General features: G+C 36.2%; 2 protein-coding genes across 2 annotated transcripts; both read left to right on the top strand.

The window, feature by feature from the left end:
- The first annotated feature begins 5,758 nt into the window (after window positions 1–5,758).
- Window positions 5,759–7,063, top strand: LOC145604013 (uncharacterized). Its single transcript, XM_081659970.1, has 5 exons — window positions 5,759–5,857; window positions 5,969–6,208; window positions 6,285–6,331; window positions 6,610–6,638; window positions 6,720–7,063. Exons 1-5 carry the CDS (start codon window positions 5,759–5,761, stop codon window positions 7,061–7,063), a joined length of 759 nt encoding a protein of 252 aa, XP_081516096.1.
- A 3,153-nt stretch (window positions 7,064–10,216) lies between these two features.
- On the top strand, window positions 10,217–19,345 carry LOC145604758 (SUN domain-containing protein 2-like). Its single transcript, XM_081660702.1, has 2 exons — window positions 10,217–11,564; window positions 18,766–19,345. Exons 1-2 carry the CDS (start codon window positions 10,464–10,466, stop codon window positions 19,072–19,074), a joined length of 1,410 nt encoding a protein of 469 aa, XP_081516828.1. The 5' UTR covers window positions 10,217–10,463; the 3' UTR covers window positions 19,075–19,345.
- Window positions 19,346–19,741: the final 396 nt, after the last annotated feature.

Here is a 19,741-nt window from a genome sequence, read left to right on the forward strand (position 1 = left end):
GCTCACTATTGTAGTTAGTGACACAAGACTTACTTATGAAGTTATGAGGAGGGGAACAATCCACTGCTAGTAACTGACATTGAAAAAAGAAAAAAAAATTTAAATGTGCTGTGGTCCAATAATAACTTGACAAGTGTCAATGATAAAGTAAAATCTGATTTGTTTTACTGTGAATTGTTTTTGTGAGCAAACTTACCATTGTAGATAAATAAATAAGGTAACTATAACTTAAGGTAGTGGAAATAGGTGGGTGATGATATGGAATAGAGATAAATAAATAAGGTGATTTGTAATGGTTGTGAGGTTACCCACCATTACTCATGCTCTTTAGAGCACCCATAAGGCCATAACGCCATAGTGGGTGACTCAAGAGTCAAGACCCTTCCTACAACTCTCTCTCTCTTGTTTTGAGTTAGCTTCATCATTGTGAGTGGTGACTCGTGAGGAACACTTGAGGTGAGGTTCTTCATCTTCCAAGTCACTGACTGCCTTAACACTGGCCAGTGACAAACAAAAAGATGACAAGTGGCAAAATATTTGCAATTTCATTTAATTTTTTACAAATAAAAATAATTATAAAGTGCGTGAATAAGAACTTATGCAAGTAAGTTTGGATTTTGGCCGTAATGGGCTACACTCAAAATTGGGCCTTCCTTTCAATTTGCTTGATAAATAATTTATTAGGTCAGATTTCAAGGGGGGTCATTCCCTACCCGCCTTTTAGAAGATCCGCCCCTGTTCTTTCCCACTTCTTTGCTGAAAGATACTTGACATGAAAGCGCCAATCAAACCACACTTAATTATAGGAGTATCATGATTTTTCATATGACAAGAGAAGACATTCATGAAAAACACTTGTATGCTAATAATGAGGTTAATTGTCTAAATTTATATGACAAAAAAAAAAAAAAAAAGATTAAAATGAGCACAAGTTTTGGAGGGAGCCCATGTATCTTGAATAAAGATATACTTTTTATATCTCAAAATTACATTATTGTAAATAAGGAAAAAAAGTTTAAGATTTTTTTTTGTCCTTTTCTTCTTCCCGCTCATCTTCTCCATCCTCCATCTTCTTCACGCACTACAACGTAAATGAGCAAAAGCAATGGTAAAATGCAACGGTCAAAGCTAATGCAACGGTTCAATGCAACGGATAAAGCTAGTACAACGTATTTGTAGGCTATTGGCCTATTGCAACAGTCCTAACATAACTGTTGCATCAGCCTATCAAATGCAATGGTCCAAAAATGATCGTTGCACTAGGTGCTAAATGTGAAAATTCAAAAAACGTGCCTTGTTTCCTGTTCCCATTATTTTTCGAAAATTTTGAAATCGTTATTCGGCGGGACAACATTATTTTTTGAAGTAAATTCTTACCATGTACATACTCTTAGGGCCTGTTCTGATTGACTGAATTGAGCTGAACGGCTGAACTAAACTAAACTTATTGGAGATGAACGGAACTGCATGAACTGAACTTATTTGAGCTGAACTGAACTGAATAATTTATGAGAGAAGGAAATTAAGATAAGAACTGAACTGAACTGAACTTATGGGAGCTAAAGTAAACTGAACTTATGGGAGCTGAAGTAAACTGAACTAAAAATAAGGTGAAAAGAACAGGCCCTTAAAGTTTATCCTCTCTCTCTCCCCCCCCCCCCCCCCCCCCCTCCATGTTCCAAACTTCCAACATCAAGCTTCAAATATTTACAATTATTATATTTTTTGTAAGTTTTTGTTATGTGAATTTTATTTCTTTAGTTTTTTCATATATGAAGTAGTAATGTGTTTGGTACAATTTTACTTAATTTTTGACATCATGCTAATTTTTGTTTATAACTAGCTATTACAAATCAGTGAATATTTAGCTAATGCCTTGTTGTATTGAATAATTTTATAGTTAATGTTGGTCATGATATATAGTTCTTTTCCAAGTCCTTACTATTTCATTCAATTCTTCAACTTCTATTAATTATGTTTTTAGATTATTTTCTCTTGGGAATTTTGTTTCATTTGCTCATCTAGTTTTCAAATTATTATTTATGGGTGTTTCTAAACTTAAGTGTTATTTTTGGGTTTGTGGTTTTATTTAATTTTTTGACATTTAAATTAATTATATAGGCTTGCTTAATTGGTATCAACATATCATTGTATTCTGATAAATATGTATTATCACCTTCTCTAACAAATTATCTAATAAGAAATTAAACTAACTTTTTTTTTAATGTAGAGTGATGTGATTAAATGATTATATTCTCTAATGTAATTTAGTTGTTTATTTTATAGATATAGGTACATGGTGATATGATGATGAACAACATAGTGTATATCGAGGAGAAAGAATGGTGATGGGATTATTGTGACAGTATTGTTGGACAATTAGATACATATAAAATTAGGTTTTAATTTAATGTCCTTATATATAGGTTTATATATTAGTAAATATTTGTGAACTATTTAGATAAATATTTTGTGTATGGAATTGTTTGCAAAGTCAAACGTCAATGTAAAATTACTTGTATATATATACATATTTCTAGAGGAAAAAATAAAATGGTTGTTATATAATTTTGTTTACATTAATGTTCTTTGTAGTTTTATTAATTGTTTTACTTACTATGAGCATTAAAAAAAATTATAAATAAAAATAATAAATAAATCAATAAATAAATAAATAATAATAATAATAATAATAATAATAATAATAATAATAATAATAATAATAATAATAATAATAATAATAATAATAATGCAATGGTCCTATAGAAAGTAATGGGTGTTGCACTAGAACTAGAAGACCATTGCATTAGGTCTGTTGCAACGGTGTGTAGGATTTCTAAAGAACCGTTGCATTAGGTTTTATTAGTCGTTGCTTTAGGCCCTGATGCAACAGTGCATGGTTGGCATAGGACCGTTGCATCAGGTAAAATGAACCGTTGCATTAAACCTAATGTAATGGCCGCAAATGCAACTGTCCTTTAACCGTTGTAATAGGTCTATAGCAACGGTTTTTTGTCCTATTGTAACGGTTTTTAGGGGTTGCATTTACTCGTTTATGTAGTAGTGACGCTTTCCTCCATCTCTATTGTAGTAGCTTGTGAACCATTACTTTCACCACCATATTTCAGCGGCTTTGCTGCCAAATTAAACTAAAACCCTAATAAAATAGGGGAAAAGAAGGGTATGCGAAACTCCTAAAGGGAGGGTTGTGTCCTTCTCCATTGAAGTTCTTTGCCATGTTCGATTTACCCATTGAAGTTTCTTAATTTCTCCATTAACGTTTTCAGTTTTCCATTGAAAACTTCTAATTTGGTTTGAAAAGAGAGTTTTTTTTTTAAGATTAAATTACAACATTAATCCTACCATTAACCTGCAAAAAGACCATCGTGTCCAATTGAGATGGTTTAATGTTTTTGACAGGGAGATGGTTTAATTTGAAAATAGAGTTTTTTCTCTAATTTTTGGGACACATAAGCAAAGAACAAAATAGGATACTTTTTTACTTTATTATTAGGAAAATTTGAATTTTGGTACCTCGAATATGGGGGTAATTGAATTTTAGTACCCATCTAAAATTTTATTTTAAATTGGTACCTCCAAAAGTGTAACTTTATAGGTTTTGGTACCTCCGTCCATGTTCTGTTAAGTTTTCCGTTAGTGGGGTCCATTATCTAATTATTTAATAATTTAAATTATTAAAAAAAAAAGAAAAAACATTTTTAAAATAAAAAAACAAAAAAAATCTTATAAAATAAAAAAAAAACCACCAGCCACGCTTCCCTCCTTATTCCGGCCAACGGCGACCACCAAGCCACGGCAGCTGTCGCTGCGACTAGGCACGAAGCCTAGCCATAGCAGCTGCCGCCGCGGCCAGACAAGAAGCCCAGCCACAGCAGCTGCTGCTGCGGCCAGGCAGGGGTGCCCATAAACCCACCACCCACGAACCCAAGAATGCTAACGGAGGTACTGATATTTATAGTTTGGTCATTTTTGAGGTACCAATTTAAAATAAAATTTTAGATGGGTACTAAAATTCAATCACCCCCATTTTCGAAGTACCAAAATCCAAATTTTCCTTATTATTATTATTATTTTTTTTCACAAGAAAAGAGAGCATAAATTGTGAAGTTAAAAAAAAAAAGTGTAGGAGTTTATAGGTACTATAATGCGGAAAAACATGAATCATATTCATAAATGCACCTAATCCCAAGATCGCATGCATAACACACTAGACACATAATCATACATTTGAAGCGTGAATTCCACGTAGCAATTTGATAGGCAAATTAGGGAGAGGATGGAGACCCAAACGTTGCTCCTCTACTTAGTCCACGAGATTCGAACAAGCCGTCTACCAATACTAGATTGGTCGAGTGAAAGAGGAAAATCGCGATCACCACCTTTAATGGACTAACCGACCACCACGAACCACCACAATCGACGACTAGGGAGGAGGAGAGTGCCATGAGAGAGAGAGAGAGGAGTTTAAGAGAAGCTGGTTTCGTGTTTGCTAATTAAGGTTTCAACTTAACAGTAAAACTAATCTGTAGAATAACCTAGGCAACTAGTCTACTTATGATCATATTATAATTAGATTAGGTTAAGAAGCCAGAAACCTCTCTAAACCCTCCTCTTGGCCGGCCACTATAGGGGATGAGGCCCTTCATGGGCCTCGTCCTCTTGTGCTCGATCAAGTACTTTGTGTGACCTTATAGGATCCGTCCAAGTGGGCTTTGGCCTATTTTACTACCCCTAAGATCGTTAGTAACTCTAGCTATGATATAATAACGACCCAAATATACGAACTTAATTATCTCCATAATTTGATCCATTTATATATCTAGTAATTGCACATGATGAAGACATAATTCCTTCAAAAGGAAATTATCAATGGCACACCCAAGATTCGAGCGTTTATCAATGGTACACCTACTTAACTACTGTTTATAAGTGGTACACCCTAGGTTTCACACACTCATCTGCAATGACTAAATTGCCCCCCCACCCCACAGACATTAAGTCTCTCCCAATAAACTCCAACTACCTATATTAAAAACACCCTAAATAGAAGATCGTTCATCTTCTTCTTCCTTCTCACTCTCTTCCCTGTTTCTACTACTGTGAGGAGCCCTAATTGACGCGCGTTTGGAGCAAAATTCCTGGAAATTTAACATTTCATTGTTGATCGTTGAAGGTAGGTGTTGATCTGATCCTTTAATTTTGTGAGTTTCGCTTAAAATTGTTTGCATTTTGTTATTATATGAATTTTAGTTTAAATGGTTGAAATATGATTTCCATGTACAATTGTTAGTCGATTATGGTTTGAATTATGCACATTATGCCTATGATAATGATTTGTTGCTTTATTTTGTATTTGTTGCACACATAATTCGATTTGGTTCTGTTTTGAGTTGATAGGTACCCTAGGTCAAATTATGTATTATGTACTATTGCAAGCTATGTTTTTTCGGTTTTCATTCATTGAAACTAGGATTGAATTGTGGTACTTTGACCTAATTTTGCAGAATGAGTGACAAGCTACCAGATTACATGCAAGCAAGCTACCAGATGGCAGAACATGGGCAATAAAGAAGATATGGCTTGATGTGCATACATGTAGGGGTTTGGAGACATACAACCCAATGTGCACTATCAAGTGAGCTGCATACAAAGTGATGGAGGACATTAGAGCTAATCCAGGATATCCCTAGGAAACCTTTGAATGAGTTGTTCTTTCAAAGGTATATATGGAATATACATGAAGCAATCTTCTCTGTACAGATTGAAGAAGTATGTGAGAGATGTCCTGTTTGGAGGGTATGATGAGTCCTACACTCACTTACCTACATATGTGGAGGTAATTAAAAGTACTAACCCAGTAGCTTTTGTAGCATGGCAGTTGAGTGAGAGCATCCCAAGGGTGAACTTGTTTAGCAGCATCTTCATATCTTTTGCTGGGCAATGGTAGGGGCTCCTAAGTAGTTGCATGCCACTAATTGGTGCTGATGGGGCACATTTGAAAGGAAACTATGGGGGTATCTTGTTGTCTTCTATAACAATTGATGGAAACAATGAAATTTTCCCAATTGCATATGCTATAGTCTGTGCTGAAGACAAGGAAAGCTGGTCATACTTCTTTTGGCATTTGTACAACCTTGTTAAACACTCAAAGAGGACATATTGGACTATAATATCTGATAGACTAAAGGTATGTCTTTTTTTTTATTATACAGTTGCATTCATACTTAAAAAAAATCAAAATTGATTTGAACTTGTTCTTCCAGGGTGTTGACATAGCTTTGAAGCAAGTTTGGCATGTAGCTAGGAGAAGGTATTGCTGCAAATACCTTAGCAGAAATTTCAAAAAGCTCTTCTTAGGTCCAATGATGTATATCCTATTCTGGAGGGTCTGCAATGCAAACAGCAAATTCAGTTTTAGAAAAGCAAGGAGAAGCCTCAAAAAGAGGGGGGTGAAGAGGTGATGAAGTGGTTTGCAGACATTTGTGATCAATCCAAATGGAGTAAATACAAGTTTGATCTAAATGTCTATAATGACTCAAACACATCAAACTTTATGGAGAGTTTTAACTCAACCCTTGGGGTTGACAGGTGCAAACCTGTCTTAAATCTATTAGAGGGTATAAAATCAATACTTGAATTCATTTTCACTTAGTTGCATATAATATATTTTTGCTGAATTGATCTTGTTCTTGTGATAGGAATTAGAAGGGTGTGTATGGTGCGGATGTCAGGTAGGCATGAGAACTCAAAGTCTTGGAATGATGATGATGTATGCCCTAACATAGCAAAGAAGGTTAAGGACATTAACAAGGCAACAACCACCACTTGTAAAGCATACCCATCTAGTCCAGGGGAGTATGAGATACATGAGGGAAAATCTCAGTTCCCATTGAGCTTGAATACCAAGATATGCTCTTGTGGTGCTTGGCAGCTATCTAGGACACCTTGCAAGCATGCTATTAGGGAAATGGTCCATGCAAAGGTTGATCCCTACAATTACATCAGCTCATGGTATTCTGTGAAAACATACAAGCAACTGTAAAGCCATTGCATAAATCCAGTTCCTGATATGAGTCAGTGGCTAAGCATGGATGTTTTCCCTCACATTGACCCTCTAAAAAGGAAAAGAAGGATTGGTAGGCCCAGCAGGAATATAAGAAGGGAAGAAGGGGAGGAGCAGCTTGGGAAAAGATCAAGGACAGTAAAGTGTGGCAGCTGTGGTTCTTTTAATCATAATTCAAGGGCATGTAGGGGGTTTAACCAGCAAAGAGGCTGCATAACATACTGGAACAGTGCTCGATACTTCACAGATGCAAAGTCGGCCTCCTCTCTGCCAATCACAGTCCCAAACTTAGATAGCTTTGCATCTTCTAGCTTAAATTTGCTTATATTTTGTCAAAATTGAACCTTTGTGTCGGTCAATGTCTGTAATAGCTTTTGACAATCAGTTTTAAATTCAGACTTTTGTATTATGCTTTTGGCAATCACTTTGGTACTCTATGCTTTTGAAATATGCAATGAATAGCAAAGGCAGATTATTTTGGTTAGTATTTAATTTGTGTATTGAATTATGCATTTTGATTTATTTGCACAACATTTGTTGTCCTTTAATTAAGAAGTTTAGCAATTTTGAATTTAAAAGTCCATAAAAATAACATATTTAGCTTTATTGATATCATATAGCAAATTACAGCAACATGACATTATTTCAAAGCTACCACTAATAACACCAAATACATAACAATGGCAGCTTTGACCACTAAATGAACAAAGTTAGCAAATTCTTTGTTTTGTGCATAAAATCATTGGATTCTCTCCTCAGACGTTGAACATTTGTAGCTTCGGGTGTACTAGCCACCCTACCAGCAGTGTCACTAACAACTGATCCTCCTTAACCCACATGAAGAATTCACACAATCTGCACTTGTAGTAGGGTCTTTCTAGGTTTTAAATAGAGCTTGAGAATCTGATATCAGCAGATCTTGAGGGGTCACAGTTGCAATAAACTGATTTGAACCACAAACCCCTTCCATTCCTGTTGCTAGAGGAACCCATGCCAGAAGAAGACATTAAGAAGCAAAAACATTTAAAAAAAAAGAAAAAAAAGAAAGAAAGAGAGAAAGAAAGGGAAAAGGGAAATTCGAGAAGAAGGAGAAGGGTGACCTGCAAAAGAGGGGGGAAACAATATATACAGTTAGAGGGGGTGGGTTAGTTTAAATGAAGGAGGTAAAGTATTCTCTGATTTTCACAGGAAGCTACAAGTCTTCAGATTTGATTTTTAGAGATGTACTTTTTAATGTTCCTTGTAGATTTCCTGCTAGTGATAAGCATTTGCTCATTTTGTAAACTCTTAGGAATTTGCTCATTTTGTAAACTCTTGTTGTTTTGCTTTGTTTGATGTTTGTGGTTGTCTACTTCTGGTTCTTTACTGAACTTGAATCCAATTGTGTTTTGGTTCCCCCTCCTGGCCCTTGCCTTCTGGTGGTCCCTTCCTAGAAGATCTCACTAGTTGGTTTTAGGTCTAGAGGGTGGCAGGGCTCTTCTTGGTTTAGAAACCTACCTAGAAGGTGGCTTCACCTTGGTTTGTACTGGTTGTGGGTTGTCCCTTTTGAGGCTTGTAGTCCTTGTAGATTGTGTGGTTGGCCCTATGGATCATGTAGTGTTTGTGTGGGTCTCAGCTTAGCTTTTGTAAGTTGTTTTCATCTCTTTTGGTAATAAAATTACTAATTTACCAAAAAAAAATAAATGAGGTAAAGTAAAGAGGGAAAAAAAGGAGGGAGTTTTTTAAGTTAAAAATTTGAAAAAGCCGAAACCTAAAATTAACGTTTGTTTAACGTTAGGGTTACTATAAATAAGCGTGTAAAACCTTGGGTGTACCGCAGATAAACAATAATTTTTTTTATTGGTGTTCCACCCGATTTTCTCTTTGGGCTAATTCGAATTCAAATCAGTTTGATAAATGCTCAAATCTTGGATATACCATTAATAATTTCCCAAAATCCTTCAAAAAAAAAAAAAAATAATAATTTCCCCCCCCCCCCCAAAAAAAGGAAAATTTGTAAATTACCACCCAAAAAGGGGTCCTGTTTTGAAATTACCACCCACTAAAAACTTTATTTTAAATAACCACCCATTAAATTAAAAAACATTTCAGATTACCACCTTTTTTGATTTTCCGGTGTAATATCCGTTTGAGGGCCCCACATAACGGCTATTAACGGCTAATTTGACTCAATTGACTGTGTTCCTCCCCGATTTCTCTTGTTTATATATTCTCCAACTTCAATTCACAAATTTTGCCCCTAATTTCATCCAAATTTCCCCAAAATTGAACTGGTACTGTGCGAAGAAGTTATCCACTGAAATTCAGACCCAATTGAATTCGCATCTAAGGTAAGAATCCTTAACTTCATAAATTAGGGTTCCTAGGTAAATTAAATTGGGGGATTTTGCAATTAGGTTTCGTGGAAGTAATTAATTGGGTGTTTTTGTTATTTTTCTGGTAATTGGAGTTGATGTTGTCCAAATTTGTTGAATGATTGTTTATTAGGTTGAATAATTGTATCATAATTGTATCAACAACAAACATATACAAAATTCAATTGAATAGGGTCAAAATTGCTTACCTCAGTAGTCGCCATTGACATCAGCAATTGCCAGGAGCTTCAAGTTCACGCTTGTGGTCCCCAGAACAGTTCAAGAAGGCGACTTTAGCAGTACATGCAAGTACACCCAACGCATTCAATTTGCAGGAAAAAAGTGAAGAAATAGGGTTTTGATTCAATTGTATAGGAGTGGTTGAGAATTTGACAGAGAAATAAAGGAAGAAAGAGGGAAAATTGATGAATTTTGAAGAATTCAATGAGGAAATTGGAGAGAGAAGCTGTATTTTGTGTTTAATGGAAGAGTCAGAGTGTTAGGTCGAAGAAAAGAAGAAAAAAAAGGAGGGAAGTAAATAAGGTGGGGCCCACAACCGGAAATTACACCGGAAAATAAAAAAAGGTGGTAATCTGAAATGTTTTTTAATTTAGTTGGTGGTTATTTAAAATAAAGTTTTTAATGGGTGGTAATTTCAAAACAGGACCCTTTTTAGGTGGTAATTTACAAATTTTCAAAAAAAAACCTTTAATTTGATTGTCACCAATTTGGAAAAAAAAAAAAAACTTTAATTTAATTCTCACCATTTTGAAACCGCCATCTTGATGCTTGAAAAAGCAATTCCCATCTCCCTCCTTTTCATCCTCGTACCCCTCATTTCCCTCATTTCAAATTTGTAAATCGCAATCAACTCATTAGGGTTTCTTTTCTCTCTCCTCTCTTACTGTCACTCACTCAATTTTTCTTCAAATCACTCCATTTTCCCCAAATTTTACTTCAATTTCATCAATTAGGGTTCCAATTTTCTCCGTTGACTTCAAATTTCCAGAATTCAATCCTTTTAAATGTCAGCATCGACGGTTTCCGGGACGGCGAATCCTCGCCGGAGAGCATCTGCAGTTTCCGACATGAAACAGGGCATCGACATAGTTAACGATGCAACAAATTCGCTTAATTTGGAGAACAATAGCAACAAGAATGTCGCGGGTGATGGAGGAGGTGATAAAGTGACAAGCGGTAGCAAAGATCTGAGTCATTCGATTAGAGGTGAAGCAGTTATTGAAAGATCTAAGGAGAAGAAATCATCTCAATTGCCCAATTCAAATGCCGCTCTTCGAACCCGGAATCGAAAGGCGGCTACTGCGCCTCAGAAGCCGCCTAAGCCCCGGTGGGTTACGGTAATGAGTGTTTTGATTAAGAATTTGTTGTTGTTGCTTGTGTTATTAGGGTTTGTTCAGATTGTTAGGAAGTTGGTTGCTAATTCTGGGAATGTGGGTGATTCGGGTAGTTTGATGGGGTTTTCGGATATGGAGGGAAGGATTGCTGGGGTCGAATCGTCGCTTAAGACGACGACGAAGATGCTGCAGGTTCAAGTGGAGGTTGTTGATAAGAAGATTGATAGTGAGGTTGGGAATTTGAGGAGAGAGGTTAGTAGGAAGATTGAGGATAAAAGTGGAGAGATTGGTGCTCAATTGAGGAAATTGGAGGAGAAGAGTGAGGGTTTGGAGTCGGGTTTGATTGAATTGCGATCGAAGGAATTGTTAACTAAAGATGATGTGGTGAAGTTGTATGATGAATTGAAGAGAGGTGATGGTGGTGGTAATATTGGGTTGAGTTTTGATGAGATTAGGGGTTTGGCGAGGGAGGTTGTTGAGAAAGAAATTGAGAAACACGCTGCTGATGGGCTCGGAAGTGTTGATTATGCTGTGGCTAGTGGTGGTGCCAGGGTTTTAAGTCATTCAGAACCACTAGGTGGTTTTGGGAATGCAGGTAGTTGGTTGAATGTAGGGAACAAAGGGGTTCATCGTAAGGCGGTTAAAATGTTGAGCCCCAGCTTTGGAGAGCCTGGAGAGTGTTTTCCACTGACAGGCAGCAATGGTTTTGTTGTAATCCAGTTAAAAACCGCCATTGTTCCTGATGCCATTACACTTGAACATGTTGCTGAGGTATTTATTTCTTTATAAATTTCTTTTCTTCAATTAGCTTTTTGGATGCTCTATGACATGACATGAAGTATGTGATACTGTTTGTGCACCTTTATTGTGGATGCTGTTATTGTGTAATTCTGTTGTAGAGATTGAGTAACTTTACAGATAGCTGCAGGCTCCGCTGACCAATAAAAGGTTGTTTGCCTCATTGAATTATGTATTGAAAGATAGAGATTATTGAAGGCCTGGTTAGTAGTTATGTCATTATGTGGATGTTGTTATCCTTAAGTTGGTTCATTGGAATTCAATACCTTGAAAGATATACAGTTATGCAACTTTGCTTTGAGTGAACTGATAATTTATACAACTCCTTCAGAAGCTTTAAGTTTTAGATTCCTATTAGATTAAAGGCAGCTGCTTTTATCAATGTGTTTAGTGAGGATTGTTATAATAAATGCTTAAATTATTTATTTGTACTTATAATCCAGCTATTGGTTCTATCTTATGTCTCTACTGTATTATTTTAGCCTAATATGCTGAAATAAAATTCATATGCAGTTCAGATTTATTGTTTAGAAGCTTGTTACATGTGCATGGGATTTCCATAACCTATGTGATTCAGAGATTATTTAGGGGAGGGAGAAAATGTTCCCAAAGTATTACTGTGGTTTGAGGATTTGAATAACTGACATTAATTTTTGTAAAAGCTTAAATTGCCTTTAAAATCTTAAATATAGAAATGATTGATCCCTTGGGTGTGCATGAATTTTAGGGGTAGATTGATTGTCCATGAGAGTGAGTAAATTTTACGCTTGATTGTAGCTTTATTTTATGTTGAGTTCGGATTGGTTAGAGGCCATTTTTGTTGGTTTGGGTGGTTTTTTTGGTGTAAGACGTGTCAGATTTAAGTACAAATCAACGATGAATGTTGGGCAATTTTGGTGCATATGTGTTGTCTTATCGGTGCTATCTCTTGTGCAATGATCATTTGGAGACTATTTAAGTTCTTAAGGCTTATACATCAGATTGGATATACTTGGAATTCTTTCCCTCACAGGTGTGTCTAAAGTTAAGCAACTTAGATGAGATGGTTAGTTCAAAGCTTATTCAAATTAATACTATGTGATTTTCCCATTCTTTTTTTTTTTGCTCATTTTTTAATTGTGCACGTTTGCCAATGCACATCTATGACCATAAATTTCTCTAATTACATGATTGTAAAATTAATAAATTGATATGTTTAAAACAATCATTGAGATGAATGAAGGAAGAGACTACATGGCTATGCTTTTTTCTTATATATCTTGAATAATTTAGAAGATTGCCTTAAATTGTAAATGATTCGAAGCAAGAATATAAAAATGAAATGGACAGAGGGAGTAGTTTAGTAATTCTATCGGTTGTTACTTTTTAAAGTTGTTACTTATTCTTAAGTATTTTTTTATTTATATCTTGTTTATAGTCTTATAGACTAAAGGTTTTATCTATTTCTGTTTATCTGAAAGGAGTATAAAGGAGTACCTTTGTATTAGAGGGATGTACCAAGTTATTGACTACCAAGTGTCAACATCTTGTGAACGTGTGTTGATTTTTTATTAAATTATGTGCTGTACTTCTCTGCTGTTGTGCGCTAATTTACTTTAGTGCAACCCTTAGTAGGTTATATTTTAGTTACACTTTAGTGTAATTATTTAGGTATAGATATTAATCATTTTAGGATTTGAAATCCAAAATTATGGATTAGTGTTGTTCAGGATGCACCTGTTTGTTGCCAATTGTGATATTCTTTACAATACATAAAAGGTTTACTGAGTGGGTGCCCCTTGAAAATTTTGATCTAGACTAATGTAAAGTTCCATTGCTCTGAGAGCTTCATGCTGCTACTCAACTTACATTGCTCCTAGTTTCTTACTTTCTTATGCATATCGAGATTGATTATTTAAAATCTATTTTTAAATTCTAGTGGTTGCTTTACTTGATTGACTGCAATCTATTTGGTTTAATATACGTTATGTGTTCTCTCTTTCCCCCAAATGCCTTTACGACTCAAAATAAAATACCTTTCTCAGCCACATGTTCTGAAGTCTTGCTTGTAGATGTGTTCTGTGCTATACTCCTTGATTGTTTTCAATCTAATAAGCTAATGAAACAAGAGTTCATGTATTTTTTGTTTGGTATGGGGGTATTAAGAAAGGGTAAGGGAATGAACACTCTTGATTTTGTATTTGTTGGGTCATTTTTCCCATTTACTTTAACCTATTGTTTCCCCTAGTTTTCTCGACTAGGATCCCTCTTCATAGGTTTCATTTTAAGGGAATAGGGAATGACTCCTCAACCTTGATATTTTCCCAAACCACCAACATTACTGCTTGTGTCCCATCCCAACTACATGCGTCGCCAAACCCATCCACCAGGACCACCACAATTGACCACATTGCCTCGGCTTACCATAGCCACCCCACTATAGACCGCAACACTTTGCCCTCTCAACTTATCGTAAACCGCCACACCTAGCCCAAAACCACCTTGACCAACCTGAAATCCACCCAATCCATCCACCACCCATAAATCCTCACACAAGGTCCGTGCTACTGCTACCCACCCCTAAACCCCCAAAACAACCTAGTCATCCACCCCAAATCAACCTACTCACAAAAATTAGATCTGAGCAAGTGGGAATATAGGAGGGATGGCTTCCAAGGGAGAAATTACTGTGTCGGAGAGGGTAAATTGGTGGTGGTTGAAACTCCTCCTTGTCAATGATGGTGAAGGTTGTAAAGTGGGAGAATGTGGTGGTTGTCTTTCCTCCCTTCTCCGTAAGCCCACACTAATAACGACAAAAAAATACATTATATATTTCTTTCCTCATGTATCCCTTTCCCTCTTTTGAACCAAAATGAAATGTTGGTTATGAGGTTGTGAATTTTGTGATTATTGGTGACGTTGTTTACATGTTTGTTAGGACTTACAATAATGGTTATAGCAAAATATTTACTATGAATATTATACAGCAGGACTGAGGACTAAAATCATCAGAATATTACTGTGTTCTGCTAGGAATTAACTAGCCTGTAAGTAAACTCAGAGTATAACAAAAGGATTTAGAGGAAGAAGAAGGATAAATTGTATTGATGTTTAGCAAAGATCAATCAATACACCTTTCATTCGAGAGGAAAGGAGCTCTCCCAAAACTAAGCCAAGCTCAACAATAATTTTCTGGATGATTATTAACCTTCCTAATGAGTCCTATTTATAGAAAAAGTCTCATAACTAACTCTAACTTATTCCCCAAGACACTCCTAATAGGCTATGACTAATTTGCCCCTCCCTCAAATATTGATTCCTTGCATTACCCGCCGCCCAAACATTCACCTTGTCCTCAAGGTGGTTTATAATCGGAACTGGATTCCCGGCCTTGGCAACAATAGTCATTAGTGGCAGAAAAATCTGAATAATGCACCAGCATGTAATGAGAGATCATTGAATTTTGGGTAGAGTTGGTCTTCGTTGACTTGGGATGAGTTGGTTGTGGGTAGGGGAAATTGCAATGAACAATCTGGGTGATGACTTTGGATTTTAAAACTGATGTTAGATAGATGGGCCTAAAACTAACAAGCCCAAAACCTGAAGAGTTTAATTTGCAAGTCACCACAAAATATGATAGGTTGGGCTGAAAATGAGAAAGCCCATTAAGCCTCAGGTTTCTACTATAGCAGTCTGTGTTGTTTGAAGCACGTGAGCTCTTGCTGAAATCACTTGCAATTTCTTGAAGGTGTATTATTACTATAATACCCTTACTAGCACCTTCTACTATCTTCCTCTCCCAGCTAACACAAGAATCATCAAGGCATCTCCCATTAACTTCTCTTTCTAGGTACTTCTGGAAACCACCGTGAAACCACCTCCATTGAATCTTCCCACCATCAGTTTCACCGCCGGTTAAAAATCCCAGTCCCCCTCTGACCATTTTCCCACCACCTGTAAAACCACTCGAAAAATCACCATCCCTGTTTAGGCCACCACCAGCGGTGGACATACCTCCCTACTCAACCTTTCCAGCGAAAACTTCCTCAAAACCGCTGTGAACATCACCAGCAAGGCCACAATATCCACCAGCCCGATTGCCGACCAGTTCACCTTGACCTCCACCTGTAAATCCACCTGCAGAATCGCCAAGCCTTCCCCCATACTTGAGCTTCCTAACCAAACCCTCAAATTCGCAACCAATCGCACCGACAAAATTTCCAGGGTCACCCAAAAAATCCACACCACCAGTGCACCCACCCGGGCCACCACCAGATCCACTACATCCGGCGCCACCTCTCTCACATATTCCACCATACAAACCACCAACAAAACCACCTGCCTTATTTCTCAACCCACTGCTCTCAAAATCACTGCTAACTCCACTCGCAAAAGGCACACCACCACCAGTAAATCCACCTGCAAACTCACCACGGCTTCCACCAGCACCTCCACGACATCCTCCACCCAATTTCTCCACCATCACGCCACCAGAGAAGCTGCTAATGATGGAACAAAAGTTTTGCTCACATCTGGAAATTTCCTCACCTATGGAAATGGTGGCTGACTGCAACTCCTCGCCGGTGAAGATGTTCTCTGGAACTTCCTCCTCCTCCATTAAATCTGCTTGGTTCTCTTCATCCTCAAGCTCTTCTTCCATTTCCTTCAACTCCAATTTCATGTAAGAGAAAATTGGAGAAAATACATCATCAAAGATTTTCTCCAGATTTCTTTGAAGGTTATCAACAATCCTCTTCGTTGATTCCTCCATCCTTTCGGAGACTTGCTCAAGTGACCTCCATTCTCGTTTTTTTTTTTATTTTTTTATTTTTTTTTAATTTTTTTTTAATGGCAGAAAACAGAATTTTCAGAGGGTGATTCTACTAGGACAGAACTGCTCTGATACCATTTGCTAAGAATTAACTAGCCTGTAAGTAAACTCAGAGTATAACAAAAGGATTTAGAGGAAGAAGAAGGATAAATTGTATTGATGTTTAGCAAAGATCAATCAATACACCTTTCATTCGAGAGGAAAGGAGCTCTCCCAAAACTAAGCCAAGCTCAACAATAATTTTCTGGGTGATTATTAACCCTCCTAATGAGTCCTATTTATAGAAAAAGTCTCATAACTAACTCTAACTTATTCCCCAAGACACTCCTAATAGGCTATGACTAATTTGCCCCTCCCTCAAATAGTGATTCCTTGCATGTTCATTGAAGTTTTTCCCTCTTTTGTGTTACTACATACTTTCGCAATGGTAAAGTCAATGAAATGAAACTTAAAAAACAGAAGTATGTGTGACGGAAACTGTGTCATTTCAAGCAGACACAAAGTATAACTAAAACTCGTGCACTAAACTTCTTTTCTACTTGTACCATTTCTTAGTTTTCTCTCTATATACCTCCAATGTTGCAAAATGCCATTGCATGGATGTTTCTATGTTTGTTAAAACCACATAGTTCCCAGTATTCCAGAATCTCTACTTGTCTAATACTTCCCTTTTTTTTTTTTTGATGTCACAAGAAAATAACGAAAATTGTAAGTTAAGAAAATGGAACAAGTGACCTCTGTGGTGTTATTATTATTGCCAGGGGAGGGGAGTAAAGCCATTATAGTCCTTTTAGTCTGCTGTGCATTTTTGTGAGAGCAAGATTTTGTGGCTTTTGGGGCTGCTGTCACACTTTTTTTATAGCATGTATTTCTTAAGGTTTGGCCCTTTTGTTTGTCTAATATCTGGATCTCAGTCCTTGCAGTCATTTTTGTTGATTAATTTATTTATTTGTCATATCTGGAACTATTTATCAGAAGGTGCAAATTAGTTGTTAAGATGGTGAAATTGAAAATTATATCCTACACCTGAGTCAGGTTGCGTCTTGAATGAAAAAATAGTTCAAAATAATTAACATGCATTTTAAAGATATGAATCATTTAAGTTATAGAGTATGATCTATATATTAAAATGTAGTTCGAAAATTATGATCATTAAGTTCATATTGCTAAAAAAATGTGAACAGTTAGCTAAGAAATTCTGAATATGCAGTGCTGTTTTAAAACATTGCAACACTTTGACCATAAATGTGAGCTTTTTGGCCAAAGTTTTGCAATTTTTATGAAACGGAGGAGGATTTTTTTTTTTTTTTTTTTTTTTTTTTTTTTTTTTTTTTTTTGCATTAATGACGTTAATGAATATAAGAAGTAGCATTTTTTTGTCAAAGTGTTGAGGAGTGTCGAAAACCACCTTTTAAAATTGGGGGTTTTTTTTTTCTTTTTTGTCAAAGAAAGACCACATTTTTAGTTATACCAGATTCTGGAATTGACTTCCATAGTTCCATATATAGCCAGCATTGACAATTCACGTGCAAAGCATGTGACCACCAATTACACCCAGTAAAAGTGTAAAACTACATCATCACTACAACACCATCTGGCTAATGGCGGTGCCCTACCAAACCCACCCAAACTCCGCAATTTGGTTAAAGGTTGTTTTTTGCAAAATAAAATTTGAATTAGGTCTCTTAAAAAAAAGAAAAAAAATGTAGTTTCTCACAATAATCCAATTTATATAGGTAGTTTTTGACAATTTTTCCTTAGAACAATGTTGTTCATTTGGGATTGGGATGCCCATCCTGGTTTGTGTGCATAATGTAATGATTCTATGGTTGTAAGTGAATCATATGCTTCCTCTCCTTTTTTAATTTATTTTTTTGATGATTGAAGCTAAATTGATGTGGAATTTCTTTCCTATGTTTTGCCTTCCTTTCTTGGTCTTTTTTAAACCAGTTCAACTGATCTGTATGTAGTTAAAGCAGTTGTGCTATGACGAATATATTCCTGTACTGTGCTATGACGAATATATTCATGAGCTCCTTGTTGTAGGTGTTCAGGTTAATATTGCTCTTAATTGAATTGTTATAGGATGTATGATCCAGTTTTGTTGAGCTTGTACTCTGTATGTTTGTTACTAGGATTTTCAAGTTTGCAGTTGGGGTTGGGGAAGTTGGTGATTATCTTTGTATAAATACTTTTTCCTTCATATATTAATTATATGTTGGTTTAACTTAATCTTATTAGCTGGTCAAATGACTATATTGTTTTCCTTTGGCATGCTATGTGATGAATATTCTATTGTATTTCATGCCTTTTTTTAATCACATTCTTTTTAGCTTTTATTAATTTATTCCTTTTACATTGCAGAGTGTGGCCTTTGACCGGTCATCTGCTCCAAAAAATTGCCGGGTCTCAGGTTGGCTTCAAGGGAAACAAGGTCTTGAGATTGACACTGCTGACAGAGAGGAAATTCTTCTGACAGAATTTGTGTATGACCTGAAGAAGAGCAATGCCCAGACCTTCAACGTGCTTGATGAGGCTAGATCAGCTGTTATTGACACTATTAGGTTTGATTTAATCTCCAACCACGGCAATTCATTATTTACCTGCATATATCGGCTTAGAGTGCATGGCCATGAGCCTAAATCAGTCCCGGTGATTCCTGCTGATTCTTGAGCTGTATCTGGATCACATGTCTCGTCTTTGTAATTGATGGTTGCTCTTTTTCACTTGATTTGTTAATGCATGTATGTCATTGATGACTTAGTGGTAGTTTCTTTCATGGTGGTCATCTTTTTTTCAATTATAGCCATTATAGGCTTTGCTAGGTAGTGAAGATTTCCTTGCATATGTAGACATGTAGTGCATGAATTTGTAAGAATGAATCAATATATGTGAATCAACACATGTATATCATCATATTACATTGGTGATCAGCATCTCTTTTTTCTGATATTTGCTGTCTATCCTTTCTGGATATCAGAAAAGTGCTTTCGGTACGCTGTTAGATAAGGTGTAAATAAAAATGGAAGGAGTAATAGAAATGACATGTTTATGTAGTGGGATGGGCTTTAATAGAGGAAAAAGATAGGGACAGGGACAAAATTCCCAACATTATACATGAGGGATAAGGATTAGTGTAAACTTTCACGTTAGTAATGCAATCCTATCTTCAAGAAAAATCGATAATTTGGGGGGTGGGGAATTAGCATTAAAATGGACATTTTTTTAAAAAATATAAATTTACGTAGTTTTCATTATTGTCATTTATAATCGCCTACCAAACGGGCTGATTGTCATTAATAATCGCCTACCAAATGGGCTGATGTTATGGTTTTGAGAA

The sequence above is a fragment of the Chenopodium album genome, chromosome 22 (genome assembly GCF_948465745.1).
Source record: "Chenopodium album chromosome 22, dcCheAlbu1.1, whole genome shotgun sequence".
NCBI classification, from domain to species: domain Eukaryota; kingdom Viridiplantae; phylum Streptophyta; class Magnoliopsida; order Caryophyllales; family Amaranthaceae; genus Chenopodium; species Chenopodium album.

Coding starts and splice junctions, on each gene's coding strand:
- LOC145604013 (XM_081659970.1), top strand. CDS start 5,759: ATGAAGCAATCTTCTCTGTACAGATTGAAGAAGTATGTGAGAGATGTC. Junction 5,858..5,968: donor ACTTACCTACATATGTGGAG/GTAATTAAAAGT, acceptor GGGCAATGGTAG/GGGCTCCTAAGTAGTTGCAT. Junction 6,332..6,609: donor TGGCATGTAGCTAGGAGAAG/GTATTGCTGCAA, acceptor TGGGGTTGACAG/GTGCAAACCTGTCTTAAATC.
- LOC145604758 (XM_081660702.1), top strand. CDS start 10,464: ATGTCAGCATCGACGGTTTCCGGGACGGCGAATCCTCGCCGGAGAGCA. Junction 11,565..18,765: donor CACTTGAACATGTTGCTGAG/GTATTTATTTCT, acceptor TTTACATTGCAG/AGTGTGGCCTTTGACCGGTC.